We start from the raw sequence: 21,967 nt of genomic DNA, 5'->3' as shown, positions 1-21,967 counted from the left end.
CCCTAGCCTTGAGATGAAGAGCTCGGAGAAAATGTCCAGGCCCCAGAGTTCAAGTCCCATGACCAACAAAGAAAAGCCACAAGTGGAGGTGTGGCTCAAGTGGTAGAGTACCATCCTTGAGAGAAAAAGCTTGAGGACAGGCTCTAAATCTAGCCCCACCCCCTACCCCGCCTCCCCAGACTACAATGTAGAAAAACTGAACAAAGACCTATCATAGTAAGTGGCCCTCCGGAGGGGAATGCACAGTGCCCATTCCATTTTTGGGTACTGGGGCTTGAGCTCAGGACCTTATCACTCACTGACTCAGCTTTTCCTGCTTGTGGCTGGTGCTCTACCACAAGCCATGCCCACAGTCCCAGTGACTATCCCTTTACAAATAGCAGAGGAAGCAGCAGATAGGTGAAGGTAGATTTGGTGAAGTTCTATCACCGAAAGACCCTTTTTCCTGTGAAGTATGAGCATCTCACAATGGTCCTCTTAATCAGCAGATGTGTTCTACCACCCGGTCTTGAAGATTAGTGAAACTGTGGGTGTCAAACCCCATTTATGCTGGTTTTCTCCACAGATGTGTGTATGATAGTTTTGTAACTTATAAATTAGGCTCGGTAAGAGAGTAACAATTTTAACAGTATCTGGTGCCAAGGAACAGGAAGGTGAGAGCCTGGAGCAGCCAAGGGTAGCACACAGCATGGGCACCCTGCTCAGACACAGATCCCAGCACACAGGCCCCAACTTAAAACCCAGGAATTGTTCATCCCATGTAGTATTTTCAGAGTGCAGGAGGAGAAACTACTACTGTGTGCACATCCATTTCACACAGAATTCTGAAGATACTAACACTACCCGAGTTACACCAGTAAAACCAAACTACAAGAAGCCCATCCCGCCATACAAAACCCAGATGTTGAATATATACACTTTATTTAATAAATTAATGTCATTCAAAATACAGTGCGAGAACATTACAGAGTTGAACATGCCGGCGATGTCAGTCACAAGTGCCTGTGCTCCCGTCCATGGCGGCGCCACTACTGCCAGTGGTTTCTTGGGTAATGGCAGAGGCACTGGGCATCTGCCCTCCTGGAAATACCAGTGCAGACGGCTCCTAACCCGACACACACACACATCAGGTTTAAAAAACACACTCTGACAGCTAACAGATACCTACACAATCACTCTACAGTAACGCTTGTTATTAAATTAGGATGTAATGACCTGGTTAACCCACTCTCTATCTTGAAGATGGAGGACTACATCAGCAGCAGGTAGTTCTATGTGTGAGCAGTGCTAACTCAAGAGGGTGGAAACCTTCACCTTTCATGAAAGCTCCACAGACCCGCACAATTCTCACTGCAAACCCAGAAACTAAGTTCATGTGCCTGGTATATGGCCAGTTGGCTGGATGACCTCTATTCTACACAGACGGTTAATGGAGAGAGGATACATGCACCTAACTGGATAGACTGGTCCTGCAGTCGTACCTTTCCTGTGTAATACCACAAAATTACGGAGTGTTCTCAACTACAGCGGAGGACATGGACAACACTGCTACACAAATGTGGACATCAGCATTAAGCACGGCTGGTTAGTTACTGGAAAAATGTATTCCAGAACTTCAGAACAAAGCACAGGAATGAGATATACTAAATCTCAGCACAGTCTGTGATGTCCCACCCTAGAAAGGAAGCTACTTCTCTAAGTGAACTTTGAACTGTACATGCACAGGGCTAACAGCATTCATTAGCTGTTCATTCCTCTGCTCTCACAATACACATTAGAGGCTCTCAAGGACTAACTCACCTAGCTCCTATGATGGAAGCACATCTTCCTGTAAGACTCACTGATATATACTATACTGAAGCAAATAAGTAGGGCATAAAAATAAAATTTATCAAAGATAGAATTTCATGTACTCCCGTCTGGTCCTCTCCTAGCATGTTGCTTAATGAAGGAAGGGAACTAGGCAGTACTCCCTCAACTCAACTATACAGGAGGGAGTGCAACCATCTCTCCGTCCAACTCAAACTCCTCTGTCCCATCTGGTGAGAAAAGGTAAGTTGGTGGTTTCCATGGTGATTCTTCAAGGCAGGATGGATAAAGTTTTCCCACAGTGCACCGAAAATCTCTGCCTAAGTCCCAAAGCACACGCTCAGATATGTGCTGGCGCAGAGACCAGCGGTCAAGTTCCAGGTCATACTGGTAGGTAACGTACTTAGCTCGCTCATTTAAGTGGGTTTCTCGCATGAACACACAAAGAGAATTTGAGATCACAACGGCTCGAACACAGGGGTCCGAGTACCTCTTTGCGGGGATGTTGGCTGCCATTTTCCACTCATTTTTGTTCACATCATAAATCTCTACAGTCACTGAAGATCCATCTACAGTGCCAGAGGGGAGTCTTAGGCCAGAATTGGTGGCAATGTGCAACCCTCCAATGTAAAAAATCTTATCACCAAACGCTGCAGCTGAGGCAAAGGATCTGCTCGTCTGCCTCATGGCCATCTCCACCCAGGAGTCAGACCTGGGGAAGTAGCAGTACATGAGGTTCAACGTCATCACATAAATGCAGTCGTGGACCACCACCGCTGCACTCCACTGCCAGGCACAAGGCAGAGGGCTTACCATCGTCCACTCATCCTTCTCTGTGTCATATCTTTCTACGGTCCTCCGGTTAAGTTCTCCCCCCACGCTGTCACCCCCAATCGCATAGATGTAGCCTTCACAGCAAACCAAAGATGGCTTCACACGGACAGTGAGCATTGGGGTCTTTGGGAACCAAGTGTTTTGCTGTGCATCAAACCAATAGAAGCAGTTCACAGTTCGGAAGGCAGTCTGCAGTTTGCTTGTCTTGCTGTGATTGCTCTTTGTGTTTTTCAGAGGAACCTGGCCTCCTGCTATATAGATGTCATTATCAGGGGTGACTACGGTCCCAACTTTATGCAAACCTGCAGGTGGGCTGCACAGCTTGTAAACCTTTTCTGCCTGTGGGCTGTAACAGACTGAAGAGTAAAGACTACACGGATTTTCTGAAGAGGCTTCAATGAAGATCATCATCTCTTCTTTAGTCATCCCAAGGCGTGGTTTGAAAAACTTGGGCATGGACTTATAAAGACCTTGCACCACCACAGACTTATCGTTGGGTGGCAGGCCTTGAAACCAGGCTCGCTGGGTCACTTCTGAAAGTGCATCAATTCGGATCTGGCTGAGGACTGAAGACAGGTACTGGGACCGTGACTCTGTGTTGTACTCCAGCCATAGCATAGCAGCTTCCCGAACTGTCTCTTCCTTTTCTACATTTAAATTGTCACTGCTGAGAATGTCTATTAGCAGGTCATGGGACAGCTGCATGAAAGCTTCCTGGTGACACACGGCTGTGAACTTGTGCTCCACCATCCTTTTAGCATTCTGTTTTAGTTCCTCACAACTAAAGAGGTCAGCAAAACCCAACAATCTCACACAGTTCTCTGCATTTATTTTTTTAATTAAATACTCTCGACAACGGTGCAGCACATCTTCTACCTAAAATAATAAAGGGGAAGAAGGTTGATAAGGGCAGGAGAGACCAACAAATGAACCAACACACAACAAAGGCCCTGCATGCTATAGTTCAAGGCTGTGTCTACCCTGAGCATAATGTCACCCCACATTTTATGCAAGATTCTGGGTCCTGTCTCATCTTTCCCTTTCTGAGAACTTGTTACTTCCGATACATCAGTTTGGGCTAAGGGAAAGGTTTCCCAAAAATAATTACTAGACTAGGTAGAGGTTTGCATTTCTTTCCTTGACCAATACTTTATTTAACTGCCCTGCTTAAACTGTAGTAAGGCATTAAATAGGCATTTTTAAAAAAATGGAACAGCCTAAAGGATAAGGAAATTCATAGGGAAGTTACTTTTCTAAGCATTAAAAAACAAGGTTCTTAAAATTTAGTTTTTGAGAAAAGCATATGAAAACATGTAATTACAGGAAATGATTAACATATAATTACAGGAAATGATTACCAAGTAGCTGGAAAAGGCAAGGTAAAGAGACTAAGAAGGGTTGTTATTGCCATCCAGACAGGGAAAATGCCAAGTCATCAGAAGCAATGTAACCCTCCTTTAGTTGGTTTCAGTAGGGGGGGTGGGGGGAGATTATAATCAAAACCCTAGATGTTTAGGCAAGTGTTCTATCACTGTGCTATTTCTAAAGCCTGAGGTTACCTACATTGAAATGATACATCTGAAACATCTAAGCCTTCTATGGATGTGTTTTTGGTTTTTATTTTTGCCACTCCTTGGGTTTGAACTCAGGGCCTGAGTACTGTCCCTGGCTTCTTTTTGCTCAAGGGTAGCACTCCATCACTTGAGCCACAGTGCCACTGGCCTTTTCTATATATGTGGTGCTGAGAAATAGAACCCAGGGCTTCATGTATGTGAGGCAAGCACTCTACCACTGGGCCATACTCCCAGCCCTCTATGGATGTTTTTTTCCTGAGAAAGCAGGCAGGTCTCAGCTGACTCAGAAGTGCCATCCACTTCACCTTTATCCATACTCATTCACCACCTGCTTAACTAAAAAGCTGCTCACAGTGAAGAGTCAGGTCATTTCAATCCAAAACCTGAACTGGCCAGTTAGTACTTGTATAATTATAGGCAAATAGCTTCTCTCTAAGCCTGTCTTCTCTCATATAAAGTGGCAAAATAATTATCTACCTTAAATCATTAAGGACTAGCTGAGGATCCATGTAAAGTGTAAGTATATCTGCTGTCTAAAAATACTATCACTTCAACATGGTTACAGCAACCAAAGCCAAGGAGCACACGTCAATGTTCCAAGAGGTAGAGTCTTGTTTTGCATTTGGGCTAACCTCCACACTACATATACACAGTTCATGAACAGAGCAGAAAAGATTATAACCTTATATAGGAAGTTTTTAGCACCTTAGGAATGTGAACTTGCAAGCCACAAAGAATGCTCAGCACAGGCAGTACTTTTTACAAGTTTGGCCTTGGGAAGTGAAGGCACTAATTCTGAACTACGAGAGACCAACCAGAGATGACCAGACATAGGAAGACCAGTGTATGACTAAGGAAGAGGGAAGCAACGTAAGAAGGAATTAACTATGATCTGGTTCCCAGGCTGTACCAAGGAGAGCATCCAACCACTGTCCCGACAGAGAGCAGACATCAGTACTACCAGCTAACATCTACTGTGTCCTCAGTACCTGAGTATCATCCACTGTGTTACTATTTGTTTTCCTGAGTATCATCCACTGTGTTACTATTTGTTTTGGAGGTTTCCATTTGGAGAAACTTTCTTCTTATCTGTGTGGTGTTTTTTGAGACAGGGTCTCAATATGTAGCCCAGACTGTCCTTTGCCGGTCCATCCTCCTGCCTCTACATATCCTGAGTTCCTGAACCACCAGGCCTCACTCTGTCCCCTGGCTAAAACTTTATTTCTAAGAACAAAATGTCATTCCAAAAAAGAAAAAGCGGGGGGGGGGGGGGGGGGGAGCAACAACCAACTCCTGGGATTGGGAGGCTTGGCTCAGGTGGTAGAGCACCAGAGTCACATACCAAATTTGAGTCCATGTCTCAGACCAAAAAAAAATATCCATATATATATATTCCTATTAAAATCTCAAAGCCGGGTGCCCGTGGCACATGCCTGTAATCCTAGTTACTCAGCAGGGTGAGATCTGAGGATTCAGGTTAAAAGGCAGCCCAGGGGGCTGGGGATATAGCCTAGCGGCAAGAGTGCCTGCCTCGGATACATGAGGCCCTAGGTTCGACTCCCCAGCACCACATATACAGAAAACGGCCAGAAGCGGCGCTGTGGCTCAAGTGGCAGAGTGCTAGCCTTGAGCGGGAAGAAGCCAGGGACAGTGCTCAGGCCCTGAGTCCAAGGCCCAGGACTGGCAAAAAAAAAAAAAAAAAAAAGGCAGCCCAGGCCGGAAAGTCCATGAAACTCTTATCTCCAAATAACCACCAGAAAACCAGAAGTAGCACTGTGGCTCAAGTGATAGAGTGCTAGCTTTGAGCTGAAGAGCTCAAGGACAGCACCAAGGCCCAGAATTCAAACCCCACAACCAACAAAAAAATAAAATCTGAGAAGAAGCCAGCTCATGCCCGTAATCCTAACTACTCAAGAGGCTGAGATCCAAGGATGGTTCAATGCCTGCCTGGGAACAATTTCTGTGACACTGTTATCTCCAAGTAAACATCAAAAGAGTCAGCCGTCAAGCCATGGCTCAAGTGGTAGAGTACTAGCCTGGAGCAAAAAGGCTCAGAAACAGCACCTAGGCCCTGAGTACAAGCCACAGTCCTGGCACCAAAAAAAAAAAAAGTGGTGGGGGGGGAGGGAGAGGGGAACATGATAGAAAAATCTAAAGTAAAAGTTAATCAGACATAAATATAGCAACCATCAATATTATTTAACTACTTAGCAAGCAGCACAATATAACCTATCATTACCAGTGTAAATATTTAAATTTCTCAGGCATAATAGGCAAAATAAGAAATAAGCATGAAGGGCTGAGAATGTGGCTTAGCGGTAGAGTGCTTGCCTAGCATGCATGAAGCCCTGGGTTCAATTCCTCAGCACCACATACACAGAAAAAGCCAGAAGTGGCACTGTGGCTCAAGAGGTAGAGTCCTGGCCTTGAGCAAAAAGAAGCCAGGGACAGTGCTCAGGACCTGAGTCCCAAGTCCCAGGACTGGCAAAAAAAAAAAAAAAAAAAGAGAGAGAGAGAAAAACAAGTATGAAATTTTTGCCTGAATGAGTCTTGCTTTATGTAGTACAGGCTGGCCTCAAGCTGGCAAACTTCCTGCATCAGTTTCCTCAGTGCTGGGATTATAGGCATGCCATATCAACACCCAGCTCACTGATTAATTAGGTTCCTATCATAAGAGTAACTTAGTTTGCCAGCTGACCACATCTGATTATTTTTCTTATTTTTTTAAATAAAGATTTAGCAAGGCTTTATTTTATTGTAGGCTTTTAGTGTAATGGGTAAAAGTAGAAACAATGAGAAAAAGGAAGAACACTTGTAATTCCCCATACAAGAAATGGGAGTCAGATGCCATTTCATTTCATACCTTATATAACCTGCAGTAAAAATCTCTCAGACACAGGTGTCACTAGTAAACTGGGACTTCCTGACACAATGAACACCCTCAAGGGTGTCACTGTGGAAGAGCAGCTTTACCTGTAGGAAGCAGGCCGTCTCATACAGCTGCTCCACTGTGTTGTCACTGAGTGCCAGGTTCCCTGTATAGGCGTAAGTGATTATGATCTGGAGGGTGGCAGCATCTACATTCCTCAGGTGCACATGTGTCTGCTTGCTCTCGCTGAGTCCACTCATGAACATGGCCCTATGAGACACAGAAACAGAGCCAAAGGAGTCAGGGTAAAATAATTGTAGCTCTACAGAGAGTACCACACAACACAGGAGGATCAATGCAGGGTCCTTTCTGATAAAGACTGGTCCAACAGACAACAGAAAATCGTACATAACACAATGCTAGATACCCTAGCCTCACCCTGCCATTCTAATTACTGAGTACAAGAACAAAATGGAACAAAACAGAACTACTGATAAAAAAAAAGTTCAAATGAGCCTCAAATACAATGCTCAGATAGAAACATAGATGCAAGCTACAAAAGACCATGTATTATATGAATTCATTTGTATGAAATGGTCAGAAAAGGGAAACAAAGACAGCAAGTAAATCAGTAGTTACTTAGAACTACAAGTGAGTGTGAGAGTGACTGTAAATGGAAACAACGTGATGGAAAGCTTAGTCCGGTACTAGAAATGGATATACAGTTAGTTTTGTAGTAACACTAAATTTATCTCATCATGTAGTTATCCTGGTATCTGCTTAGGACTGCTTCCTGGAGACTAAAACCTGAGGGCACTCTAGTCCTCTATATAAATAAATGGCCACGTGTATACAACCTACACACTATCCTCTCAGACTTTAAGTCATCTCTAGACTACAGGTATGTAATACCTAAAACAATGGAAACTCATCGTAAGCAGTAGTTAAGACTGTACTGCCTAGGAAATAAAAACAAGAAAACTATCTATGCTGTAGGTAAGAAAATTTTCCCTAAGTATCTCTTTTTTTTTGGCCAGTCCTGGGCCTTGGACTCAGGGCCTGAGCACTGTCCCTGGCTTCTTCCCGCTCAAGGCTAGCATTCTGCCACTTGAGCCACAGCGCCGCTTCTGGCCGTTTTCTGTATATGTGGTGCTGGGGAATGGAACCTAGGGCCTCGTGTATCTGAGGCAGGCACTCTTGCCACTAGGCTATATTCCCAGCCCCCTAAGTATCTCTTGATATGTAGCTGGTTGATACAAAGAATCTGCAGGCAAAAGAATCAACTATGCATTTATATGCATTACTGACTTTATGGTAGGTAAAGTCTATGTCAATAAAGGAAAAAAATTACAAGAATTACCTAAAAATATGCAGGATAATGTTTATTGCGGCACAATTCACAATAGCCAAAATATGGAAACAACCCAGATGCCCCTCCACAGACGAATGGATCCAAAAAATATGGTACTTATACACAATGGAATACTACATAGCGATTAGGAATGGTGAAATATTGTTATTCGCAGGAAAATGGTCAGAACTCGAACAAATAATGTTGAGCGAGACAAGCCTAGAACACAGAAAGCAAAGGGGCATGATCTCCCTGATATATGACTGTTAACAAAGGGAGACAGAGACAGTAGAGACCAAGTCTGTGAATACTGTATATGTTCTTGATACATTGTATATTGTATATATGTCTACCTGACCTAGAGAAGGGATAGAAAAACAGGACGTAAGATATCACAAGAAATGTACACACTGCCCTATGTAACTGTACCCTTTTTGCACAACACCTTGTAAAAAAATTTGTGTTCAATTAATAAACAAATAAAAAAAAAGAAAAAAAATATGCAGGATACTTTAAGATGCCACACTAACAAGATCCAGACTCTAACTCTACATCTTGGAATTATATAACAGTACAATAGGCTGAGGTTCAAGTGCTAAGTAGTTCACAAGTGAGTCTTTCACTTGGGTCTAAAATGAAAAGTAAATGCACCAAGGAGTAGAAACTGTTTTTTTAACTATACACAGGTTCTTGGTAGGAAAACACTGATAATCCAAAAGGAAGAAAGAGTATAATCCTTCCTCCTAATGTAATTCCAAAGGCAGTAATTCTGGGTTGGTGCTATGGCTCAAGTAGTAGAGCACTTGCCTAATAAATGTGATGAGGCCTTGAGTTCAATCCCCAGTACCATGAATGAATAAATTAATTCCTCAATTCTTAGCAATATTGTGTGTTAATGACCCTGAAATCTGAAAGGAGACTACCATTAACAACGTTTGGGAAAAGATCAAATGATTGCAGTATAAAAAATATTTGGATGTCTTCTTCATGTGAATATGAAATGGATCCAAACACAAGATCTTAATTCCAAACACACACTGGACTATGCTTTCCACTTACTTAACAAATCTAACTACTGACTTGCTTTAGGGAGATCAATTTATACCTAGTGATACTAAAAAGAGCTTAATGAGCTTGTTTATTAACTAGCCCACCATCTGCTAGGACAATGGGTTTAGGTGTGGGGAAGATCACAACCATCCCTGAATCTACTGTACCTCAGATCCACAGAATCAGAATTCACGGTTTTGAGGTTCTATAATCCAGTCACATGATTAACTATAGATTATAGAGCCACTCTGCTTCCAAATAATAACAACGATAACTAACTTTCTAACACAGAGAAGAAAACCAGTAAGAAAACTAGTATCTAAAACTGCATGGAAAACATCCACAGCTTACACTGAAATAAAAGCTTATAGGGGCTGAGGACTGGTGTTTTTCTCCTGTAATCCTAACTACTCAAGAGGCTGAGATCTGAGGATCACAGTTTGGAGCCTGAGCAGGAAAGTCCATGAAACTACTGTCTCCAATTAATCACCAAAAGGCCAGAACTGTAGAGAAATAGTCTTGAGCAAAAAAACTCAGGGAGTACCAAGGCCCTAAGTTTAAAGCCCCAAGACCACCACAAAACCAAACAACAACAACAAACCAAAAACCTTCCTTTCAGCCATATGCCAATGGCTCATGCCTGTAATCCTAGCTATGCAGGAGGCTGAGATCTGAGGGTCGCAGTTTGAAGCTAGTCCAGGATGAAAGTCCAGGAGACTCTCATCTCCAAATAACCACCAGAAAACTGAAAGTGGTGCTGTAGCTCAAAGTGGTAGAGCGCTAGCCTTGAGTGAAAAAGCTCAAGGACAGTGCCCAGGCCTTCAAGTTCAAGCCTTCTGACAGACAAAAACTAAAAAGCCTTCCTTTCATCAGTCCCATGATGATACGCATGAGGAAACAAGTACTGAACTGAAAACTTAAGAAAACCATTAAGGGGCTGGGAATATGGCCTAGTGGTAGAGTGCCTGTGTCACATACATGAAGCCCTGGGTTGGATTCCTTAGCACCACATATATAGAAAAAAGCCGGAAGTGGCGCTGTGGTTCAAGTGGTAGAGTGTTAGCCTTGAGCAAAAAGAAGCCAGGGACAGTGCTCAGGCCCTGAGTTCAAGCCCCAGGACTGGCCAGAAAAAACCCAAAACCAAACAAACAAGAAAACCACTGAGCACTGAAAATTGTAAACCTTAAAAAAAAATTCCTATTAATCTAGGTTAATATTTTGTATTTCTGATTGCAAAACAAGGTTAAAGTACTTACCTGAAGTAGGAGCTACAGGTTGCAAGAACCATCTTATGACAAGGGAACTCCTTGCCCTCGACAATCAACACTATGTCTGTGAACAACCGCTGCTCATAAAACAGCCTCAACTGTTCTAGCAGAGATACAGCATACTCCATATTGACTCGCCTGTCGTCTGGAGTGGCCATGACTGTATTCCATTAATATCTTCTGGAGCACAATGGAAAAGTCTGTCTTGCTAGAAAGTCAAACCAATACTTCAGAAAGGAAAAGATAAAGTCTGCTTGCAGTTATCTGCAGCATTCACAACCAACATTGACACATTCTCTAATATGTATCTTATTAGGCTTAAAAAAAAACAACCCACTACTAAGTCATCATGTGTCATTTGTGTTCTTCAGGGTTTTTCAACAGTCTCCAGATATTCTGCTCCAATTTGGAAATGCACTGCTCATGAGTAAGTAAGACAAATTCAGGAGGTAGATTTGGCAGCAGCATCCTATGTTCATAGATTCCCTGGAGAATTAAAAAGAAAAACAGTTTCAGTTAAGTATCTCAGCCACCACATTTTTAGAATACAATGTTAAAATGGAAGCCTCAGGATAGGGGGGTTCAGCAGCAGGTATTAGAGCCATAGCAAGCTCCTCATGAGGTCCTGAGCGGAACAACAACAGGGTTTGGAAAAGTCTTAAGAACACCATAGTTACTATAAAAGGGTTACCATGCAAATAAAGCATGAGAAAAGTAAATATTTTTAAAGTTACCACATTCAAAATAAAAAGTAGACTACAGAAAATGAATAGCTTCAGTTCCAACTTTTTGCTTTCCATATTAAACAACATCCTGGGAAATAAGGAACACTTGAATAACCATAATTTTAAAGTTCTGTACAGAGTTTAAGATATCAAAGCCAGATATCATATCATAGTTATTTGTTTGGTAGTATCACATGAACATAATCAAGGGTCAAAAGAACAACAACAAAAAAAAACTCTCTTGCAGGGATTGTAATTTGGATAATGATTTTATGTAATCTCAAAGGCTTCATATTTAAGTTACTTATTAAACTAAATAGCAAAGGGATTCAAATGGATTTACTTAACACACACATACACACACAGTAGGTTTTGTTTGCCTGAGTTGCTAGGACTAGACCAGGCCACACATGTGAGACAAGCACTCTTCCATTGGGCAGAACCCCTAGTCCTGTGCTACACATTTTCAGTCCTGTAAGGGAAGCATATGCAACTTATCCCCTTGCAGAAATTCCTGATAGGCATCTTAAGAGCATACACTTTCATAGAAACTACTACAAAACATGACCAAGTGGTGATACATGTTCTAAACAAAGAAAACACATTACACAGATATGAAAGTTCCCCAAATTAGTGTGAGTTTAATTCAATCTAAACCCTATTTATTTGCCGAGGATTTACCTAGAATCATGCATAAAAGTTGCATTTGAGGGACAGTGTTTTCCTTCAACTTTTATCCAACATTAAAATGTATTACAGGGACTGGGAGTATTACAGGGCCTAGTGGCAAGAGTGCTTGCCTTGTATTCATGAAGCCCTGGGTTTGATTCCCCAGCACCACATATATAGAAAACAGCCAGAAGTGGCACTGTGGCTCAAGTGGCAGAGTGCTAGTCTTGAGCAAAAAGAAGCCCGGAACAGTGCTCAGGCCCTGAGTCCAAGGCCCAGGACTGGCAAAAATAAAAAGTATTACAAACCAAAATGCAAAAATTGGACATAACTATGATATCTACAATTAGGAAGACTGGCTTATTTCAATAAATAATGTTGGACATGGCTAACCACTCAAAGAAAAAAAAACACCTTAGACTTTAGTCATACTATATAGCATTCATCAAAACAAAATAGAATTCCAGTTCTATTAATGTTTAACTTTAAAAATGCTATTTGAAACTCAGTATTTATATGTGGCAAAAGAACTACAAACCAGAAAAAGCAAAAAATACATTGCTACTAATATGTTAACTATAAACCTGTATCACCCTTTTTATTAGATGACCCTGAGCTCCCAAAATCAGAAAGTCAAATGATTTGTGTAGAATTGAACCTATAAAAATGACCATCACAGAAATAAGACTGCCTCACAAATCATCCAGTATGCTAAAGGAAAGACAATATTGTATCTCCTCACCAAACTAATTACAGGAACTATAGACTCAATTTACCAACAACTGAACTATCCAAGTAACTAGGCCAGGTGCAAAGACCAGGTGGTACTTTTCCCAGACTAAAAACTATACTATAAACCCAAGTTTTACCATCACAATCTCTAAGGAGAGTAACACCTAAAATCCCTAGTTGTTGTCACCATATTAACAATGCAGCAATGATCACTGTTGGTCAGAAAAGCAAGTCACACACAATCCTAGTGCCTTATTCAAAACTCTTGGGACAAGATTGTGCTCTAGAATTATTTTAGATTTATAAGTGATATGGCATGTTATTACCAAATCTTAATTACTAGGGCAGCATTCTGTAACTGAACACGGGGTCTATGCTGGGAAATTTGAATAGTGTGATAAATTAAGACTATATACTCATATTACTTGAAGTTACATTTGCTAGCCATGATTTTTAGGATTATTTCTAGGTTTTTAACTTTTCAGAGCTTTTTGAATGTCAGAATTTCAAGTTATTGGCGCTGGGAATATGGCTTAGTGGCAAGAATGCTTGCTTCATATACATGAAGCCCTGGGTTCGATTCCCCAGCACCACATATATAGAAAAACCCAGAAGTGGCGCTGTGGCTCAAGTGGCAGAGTGCTAGCCTTGAGTATAAAGAAGCCAGGGACAGTGCACAGGCCCTGAGTCCGCCCAGGACTGGCCAAAAAAAAAATATATATATATATATATAATATATATATATTCTGGTTATTTCACCAGACAGTATGTATAATTTTAAGTGCTTAATTCTATGGGCAGATTTTTTTTTACAGAAAAATATTAATAAATTGAAAAGCCCACAACTGTCCATTCATGTTCAAGCCAGGTGAAACCAACTGGTGATGAAGACCAAGATGGATTTAGACCACACTGGAGATCCCAGGGTTTCTTTCAGGCTGTACACAGCCTCAATCTGTACACGTCATTCAGCAGATAATGACATGACCTGATTTCCTTTCTTTCCCATTTATGTTTAGATTTTGCTAGGCTAATTTTTAAATCATAGACATGAAACTGTACTTAAACTGAACGTTTTATTTTAGAAAATCATATAGTAAGCCAATTTTATGTAAAGCTCATTAGTAATGCTTTGTTAGATTTTCCTATTTCTGATTCTTCTTTTAAATTCAGGGCACATGTTCTTCTTGAAGAAATACGCTCAAATAAAAACTGATCATCAAATAGACCGAAAAGTTATTCAGATTTCATACAAAGTAATTTAAGGTCTTTATCTACTATAACTGAAAATAAAACTAAGTACATCACCTTTCTGGGAACATAGATGTCAAAATTCATCAATTATACAAGCACAAAATTGTAAGGTTTAAGGTTCTCAACCAACAACCTTCAAATACAATACAAACATTTTCTGTAACAAGCTTCTTTAATTTATGTGATAGCTCCTTTCATCTGTAAACCTGAGTGGACTGAGAATTGCCAAAGAGATCAGCTGAGCAACTGTGAGCAGGTGTGTCTGAGGTCAATTTTTAAAAAGATGGATTGAAAAACACCAACAGAGGGCTGTATTTAATCTCCAGCACCATACACATACATACAAGTACACACAGGAAAAGAAAATGAAAAAAAAAACAAATGTTAATAGACTACTGGGAGATGTGGGGTCTGGTTGAAGGAAGTGGGTTACTCAGTGTCAATGTGATTTTCCTGGACCCTTCCTGTTAGGGCCTCACTCTGCTTCCTTCCCACCAGGGCTTGAGTTGCTCCCTGTCAGCCTTCCTTGTCACAGTGGGTAAAAATCTTTGAACCTGAACTGTAATAAACCTTCCTCTTCCTTTAAGCTGGTCTCTTCAATGTTCTCTCTCTCTCACACACACACAGTCTAAAAAATTACTCATTTAGTGACCAAATGTAGGACATTTCATAAATGTTTCTCTCCAATAACTGTACTGTTTTGTAGATCATTCTACCTTCTATCAAGAATTGAGAAAATGAGGATGTAATTCACTGGTAGGGCATTCCAAGGCACTAGGTTCAAGTTCCAGTCACAAAGTATCTGCACAGCAGGCATAAGGCCCTTAGTGCAAATCCAGTATCACCAAAAATAAATGAACAAGCAAATAAAATAGCTTCAAAGTCATACATCCTTATCCATGGAAACTACAATCTTCAGACAAAGTAATTCTTAAATAACAAGGATAACGTTTGTTATATCTACTTAAGTTCAACCAATGTTTATTATTTATTGTCAATCATTGCACTATGTATGCTTGGAAAGTTGCCAACCGCCAAAGCTCAAAAACCAAGTGCATTTACTATTATTTTAAAGCTAAAACCACAGCTGACATTTACAAAGGGATTCTAAAGCCTGTTATCTCAGACAAACTTAAGCCATTAGAGTTAAATAAAATGATGCAAACTGAGTCCAAGAAACATTTTTTCTTTCCAGGCATAGTGGCAAACATTTACCAGCTATTTAGGCAGAGTAAGGAGGACAACAGTTTGATTTGAGGCCAGCCAGGGCAAAGATAATGAGACTCACTCAAAAGCTAGCTGAGTGTAATTATGTACACTTGTAATCCTTCACAATTTATTGGGAGGCAGAAAAGTAGGAGGATCAAGGTCCAAGGCTCATCTGGGCAAAAGCAGGAGACATTATCTGAAAAACTAACTGAAATCAAAAGAAGTAGACATGGCCCAAGTAGTGGAATGTTTGCCTGCAATGCCCAGTACCACCAAAAAGAGAGAAATTATTTTTCTTGACATCTAAGTATGTATCCTTTGGGGGGGGGGGAGCAGGGACCACTGAATTTAGGGCTTTACACATGCTAACTCATTCCCACTGCCCCTTTTTAAGCCAGAGTCTGACATGCTTCCCAGATTTTCAAACTCCAAACTTTTGGCACTGTGACAAAACCTGCTGTACAGTTCAAGCTGGCCCCAAATTACCTTCTTGTCTCAGCCTACTAAGTGCTACATTTACAGGCCAGCTCTACTACATCCAGCTCAAACTCTAAATTTTTTTATGAGACCTAATTGCAAGAAATTTTATTCTGTATTAAGCAAAAATGTAAAACTGAACAGATATAGGTACTTGGTCCCACTGCTGACAGTGGTTTACACTGGGAAGAAAGGAAGAACTGACTCAACACCTACTCAAACATCCTGGATTTCATTAACATAAGAAATGATCACTTAATTTTAAAACAAACTTTCAAAAGTTTTCCCTTTTCCCCCTACCAACACCCCCCCACACCCCCCCCCCCGCCCAGGTATCCAGTATTGGGGGCTTTGGAAGCATTAAGGTCTCAGTCCAGAAGACTTTCCTAGTTGCTGCAGCCAAAAGTAAAGTGCGTGGCTGTTTCAACCCAACAGTAGTAGCAAAAAACAAGCTGCAAGTACCAATGACAGGATGTGGCTAAGTATAGTTCAGGCTGACTCTGAATTCACAATTCTCCTGCCTCAACCTCCCAAAGACTAGGATTACTACCATGTGCCACAGGCTCTTTTAGATTGTTTGTGAATGAAATACCATTAGTGACTAAAACATATGGTTTTATTAAGAAAAAACATTAGAGCAAGCAAAAGCAAAAAGACTTCCTTCCACCAAACAACCCGCTGAAAAAAATCCACAATGAGAAATGCCCTAAGGCAGATGCATAAAGTTTGTGCTTGTGAGCACCTGTTATCCCAGCTAATGAGAGGCTGAGGCAAGAGGAAAACCAGAATCCTGGGCAACATAACATAGCAAGACCTTACTGAGCTTACTACTGGATAAGCATTGGAGTTCACGCCTGTAATATATATAATTACAAATTCTAAGCCACCGTGGGCTAAGTAGGGAGACATCTCAAGAATAAAATCTAATAATACTACTGATGAGATTCAGGAACTCAAATTACTGCTATTTTATCAACTACAAAAGTATCTACCTACCTTTGAAAAACCCAAGAGGGAGTAGGGATGGAACTCAGTGGTAAAGCACTTACCTAATGGCAAGACCCTAGGTTTGATCTCCAGCACAATAAACCAAACAAATGTAATGCCGTAAAGACTGGAAGTAACAAGATCTGTGTAAAACAATGATTCTATAAAAACATGGACTGAACACATACATTCAAATTAGATAAGTCAGGGCTAGAAAAATGTGGAAATCACTGCTACATATCACAATTCCCGCAACCAGTTGTTTCAAGTTTAATAGAAAAAGTCATATTTATTTATTTTGCCAGTCCTGGGCTTGGGACTCAGAGCCTGAGCACTGTCCCTGGCTTCTTTTTGCTCAAGGCTAGCATTCTACCTCTTGAGCCACAGCGCTACTTCCAGCTCTTTTTGTTTGTGATGCTGAGGAATCCAACCCAAGACTTCATGTATACTAGGCAAGCACTTTACCACTAAGCCACATTCCCAGCCCCTCCTATATATATTCTAAAGTTGATTATGAAAATATATTCCAGAGTAAAAAAAAAAAAATGTCAACTATAAGAATTTAGGGCCAGGTGCTAGTGGCTCACAGAGGCTAAAAGCTGAGGATCATGGTTTGAAGCCAGCCTATGGAAGAAAAATTTTAGTAACTATCTTCAATTAACCAGCAAAATGCAAAACTGCAGACATGGCTCAAGTAGTAGAGCACAAGCCATGAGTGAAAAAAAAAAAAAAGTTAAGCAAGAGCATGAGGCCTGAAATCAAAATGGCAGAGCCCCACACACTATACGACAACAACAAAATTAAATGGGAGCCATGCTGGGAATATGGCCTAGTGGCAAGCATGCTCACCTTGTATACATGAAGCCCTGAGTTTGATTCCTCAGCACCACATATATAGAAAAACCCAGAAGTGGGCTGGGAATATGGCCTAGTGGCAAGAGTGCTTGCCTCCTACACATGAAGCTCTTGGTTCGATTCCCCAGCACCACATATATGGAACACGGCCAGAAGTGGCGCTGTGGCTCAAGAGGTAGAGTGCTAGCCTTGAGCAAAAAGAAGCCAGGGACAGTGCTCAGGCCCTGAGTCGAAGCCCCAGGACTGGGAAACACACACACACACACACACACACACACACACACACACACAAAAAAAAAAAAAAAAACCAGGGCTGGGGATATGGCCTAGTGGCAAGAGTGCTTGCCTCATATACATGAGGCCCTGGGTTCGATTCCCCAGCACCACATATACAGAAAATGGCCAGAAGTGGCGCTGTGGCTCAAGTGGCAGAGTGCTAGCCTTGAGCAAGAAGAAGCCAGGGACAGTGCTCAGGCCCTGAGTCCAAGCCCCAGGACTGGCCAAACAAAACAAAACAAAACAAAAAAACAAATGGGAGCCAGGCAGTGCAATCCACTGAGCTCAATTCAATGTTTCTGACCTATTTCTTTGGGGTCAGTATTTTAGGTCCTCAGATGAGGACTAACTCTAATTAACCACCCTAAAACCACAGTGAAACTGTGGCTCAAAGTGGTAGAGCCCTAGCCTTGAGCAAAAAGGCTTAGAGACAGCACTAGATTTGAGTTCAAGCCCTGCGAGTGACAGAAAACACACACACACAGGAGATACCACCTGTATAGGGTAGTATGAATGTAATACAGTGATCCCTCACCTATCACAAGACTGACGTTCCATAGACCCCCTGCAATAGGAGAAAATGTGCCAAGACGTAGTGTTTTTCAGTAGTCCCTCATATCACGGTTCACTTACTGGTACTTCACAGATTTTCACCTTTTGCGGGAGTCTCTCTGTAGCTCTCTCCATAGGTGAGGGATCACTATTTACATATCCTTTAAAAACCCACGGTACAGCAAAGCTGCAACAAGTGAATGGCAAAATAACAAGGGACAATTGTATGCCTTTCTGTTTTGGAAAGTGCTTTTTGCCCCTCCAATTTTCAGCATCTTCCTAGGAAAGCTGGGAAGGGTATGCTAATGCAAAATTGATCCTAACCTTTTCAAGTATCAATTTATTTTCCCCAAGCCAATCACTTCTTCTATCACAGCATTGGAACATCAAAACATTACTTAGCTTCCCTGACGCTTATGGATAAGGTTATGAATAACACAAGGTTATGACTTACTGACCTAAGGTATTTTTCCCCATACATAGTAGAGGACACCCATGCCTATTATGTCAGCACTTCAGAGGGCCAACACCAGTGATGGTGAGTTCAGGCCAGCATGGGTACATAGGGAGACCTTTTTTCAAAAAATCAAGACCTGAGCTGGGGGGGGGGGGGCCTGGGATATGGCCTCGTGGTAGAATGCTTGCCTCGTGTAGGTGAAGCCCTGGGTTTGAGTCCTCAGCACCATATATATAGAAAAAGTCAGAATTGACACTGTGGGTCAAGTGGTAGTGTGCTAGCCTGGAGCAAAAAAGAAGCCAAGAACAGTGCTCAGGCCCTGAGTTCAGGCCCTAGGACTGCCCCCCCCCAAAAAAAAGTGCTGGGCTGGGGACCAAATCCACATACTTGTAATTTTAGCTACTTGGAAGGCTGAGATCTAGAGGACTGCAGTTAAAAGCCAACATAGGCCAAACAGTCTGCTCCACTCTAGTTCCAAAATAGCCAAAAGTGGCTCAAGTGGCAGACTACCTAGCAATTGTTGAGGTTAATTGGTCCTCAATTCAAACCCCACTACTACCAAAAAATAAATAAGATTTGGAGATACAGCTCAGGGGAAAGTGCTTGTCTATCATATACCAAAGAGGTTAAAATTACATTTGAAAGGGGCTTAGAAGCTTCTGTTTATTGTGGATGCTACTACAGGTCACTATTTGTCAGGGTATGTAACATGAGAAAAGAAAGCCACTGCTCTCGTTTTATGGCTGGATTTCCTCCAAATTTCCTGCTGCAATCCATTCTTATCACTAAGAAAAAAAAGGGATCCTTAGTACTGCAAACTTCTAACAGAACTAGACGCACCTGCTGGGAATATGGCCTAGTGGTAAAGTGCTCGCCTCGTACATATGAAGCCCTGGGTTCGATTCCTCAGCACCACATATATAGAAAACAGCCAGAAGTGGCACTGTGGCTCAAGTGGCAGTGCTAGCCTTGAGCAAAAAGAAGCCAGGGACAGTGCCTCAGGCCTTGAGGTCAAGCCCCAGGACTGGCAAAAAAAAAAAAAAAAAAAAGAACTAGACACACCTTTCATATACCTAAAATTTACTTGAAAGTAACCTGTCCTTTCTCATTTGGGCTAATATTTAAATATCAATCTACTCAAACTCTACAACACTGGAAAGATGTCTCTGGAAAAGCCAACCCTATCTTCTGGCTTTAATGCTGCATTAGGCAGAGCATGGTGGTACATGCCTGTAATCAGGAGGCCTCTGCTGGACTACAAAGCCACTTAGTCTCCTACAAGAAGAAACTGAATTCCGCTTCTGGGGCCTTACCAAGTGCCTTAAACACATGCCAATAGTCAATGTTCACATACTATGACAAAATCCATTCTACCAAAGGAGGAGAAAGTGTATGGGGTGCACACAGAAGTACTCCAACACCTTTCTTCCCCACAATCTTATGTTAAGACTTCCTAGCAATGCTTCCTATAAAGCCAGCAAAATCTAAGCACTTCTAAAGGCCCTTAGCGTGCAGGCTTACTCCCCTCAACTCAGTGCTACTTCCCAGAACTTACTACCAACAGCCTCGAAAAGATTTCAGGCTCCAATCTAAATGGGCCTCCAACAGTAAGTACTACATCAACAAAGACCCAATCAAACCTTAACAACCAGATCAAAGAAAGAGCAGCGCAATCCCACTTCCAAGGGATTGGAAACGAACCTGACTTTCCCATTTATCTTACTTAGGTCAGAGGAAAAAAGTTCTCTATCCAACGACAGATAACTACAACCGAAAAGGTCTAAAGTCCCTACCACTCAGATTCGGGCTATGTCAGAGAGAAGAAAATGAAAGCCTGTAAGCAAGTGGCACAGAACAGGCTGTGATTTCGATGGGCACACTGCGGACCGGGTGGACCGGGTATTTCTCCACGGAAAGGCATGAGGGTCCGACTTTCAGCACGTGACCAGCGGTGTCCCCCCCCCCCCCGCCCCGTTCGTGTCGGGGACGCCGGTGGACTGGGCACAAAGCACACCTTTCCCAGGCTGAATGGACATTCGTATTTCTTTTTATCTGCACCGGCAGGAGCCATCATGGAGGCGCCCACTCGAGAAGTCAGGAGGTCGGTGGGATCAACTTTGCGAGGTCACTCAATGCAGAACTGGACGCGTGAAGCAGACGTACCCAAGCCCGCCTGCAGCCGGGCATCCTCCAACCGCGCGGCCTGCGACTCCGGGCCTAACGCATCCACGCGGTGCGGCCCGGGGCGGCTATCCGCACGCGCCGCTGGGCCCTCCCGACCGGCCTCTGCCCGCCAGCCCCGAACGTCGGGAAGACGCCGGGCCCGGGCGCCGCGCGCACAGCGCACTCTCAAGACCAGGAAAACAAGGAATCAGCGCGGAATCGGCGCGGGCGCCCCAAGGCCCCGGCCGAGACCGGAAACGCCCCCGCGAGCGGCGCCTGCCCCTCGTCCCGCAGCCGCCCCGGGCGGAGCCGCGCCCCGCCCGCCGCGGCGGAAGCGCCCGTGTTTGAAAGATGCCGCGACCGCCACCCGCCCCGCCACAAAGGACCGGGTGCCCCCCCTCCCGGCCTCTGCCGCCGGGCCCTCCGCAGGGCGCGTCCGCCCTCCTCGAGACGCTCGCTTACCCGTCCTCCGCCCGGGTCCCGGCCGGCCGGCGGCGCCCACACACCGGGCCGCGGCGGCGGGGGCGTGGCTCTCCCGCGAAGGCCAGGGCCGGGATCTCGCCTCTGCCTCCGGAAGACTGGTCCCGCCGCCTCCCTTCCGGTTGCTAAGCGTTTTCGCTCGGCCGGCCGGCCGGCTTGGCGAGAAAGCTCGTTCTCTGCGGGGCCGCTACGCGCCCCTCCAAGCCCGACCGCCGTCAGGTCCCGCCCCGGGAGTCGCGCGCGCCACCCGCCCGCGCCGCCTCGTCAGCGCTGCCTCGTCAGCCGGGAGCGCCAGACACCCCGGCCCGGCCCCGCGCATCCTGGCTCCGCCCCAGACGCACATTAGCCCCGCCCCCAGCCCTGGTCCCGCCCCGAC

General features: G+C 43.3%; 1 protein-coding gene across 2 annotated transcripts; it reads right to left on the bottom strand.

Moving 5' to 3' along the window:
* Positions 1–904: 904 nt before the first annotated feature.
* Positions 905–21,929, bottom strand: Kbtbd2 (kelch repeat and BTB domain containing 2). Of its 2 annotated transcripts, none has more exons than XM_048339493.1 (4): positions 21,574–21,929; positions 10,744–11,241; positions 7,191–7,356; positions 905–3,519 (listed from the first exon to the last, which is right to left on the bottom strand). In XM_048339493.1, the coding sequence occupies exons 2-4, from the start codon at positions 10,911–10,913 to the stop codon at positions 1,984–1,986; spliced, it is 1,872 nt and encodes a 623-aa protein (XP_048195450.1). In that variant the 5' UTR covers positions 10,914–11,241; positions 21,574–21,929; the 3' UTR covers positions 905–1,983. The 2 variants fall into 2 exon arrangements, with proteins under 2 accessions (XP_048195450.1, XP_048195452.1); XM_048339495.1 differs by lacking the exon at positions 21,574–21,929 and adding an exon at positions 20,963–21,263.
* Positions 21,930–21,967: the final 38 nt, after the last annotated feature.

Source organism: Perognathus longimembris, chromosome 2, assembly GCF_023159225.1.
Source record: "Perognathus longimembris pacificus isolate PPM17 chromosome 2, ASM2315922v1, whole genome shotgun sequence".
Lineage (NCBI taxonomy): Eukaryota > Metazoa > Chordata > Mammalia > Rodentia > Heteromyidae > Perognathus > Perognathus longimembris.
The sequence above is the reverse complement of the archived record's forward strand: the minus strand, read 5'-3'. Positions and strand labels throughout refer to the sequence as shown.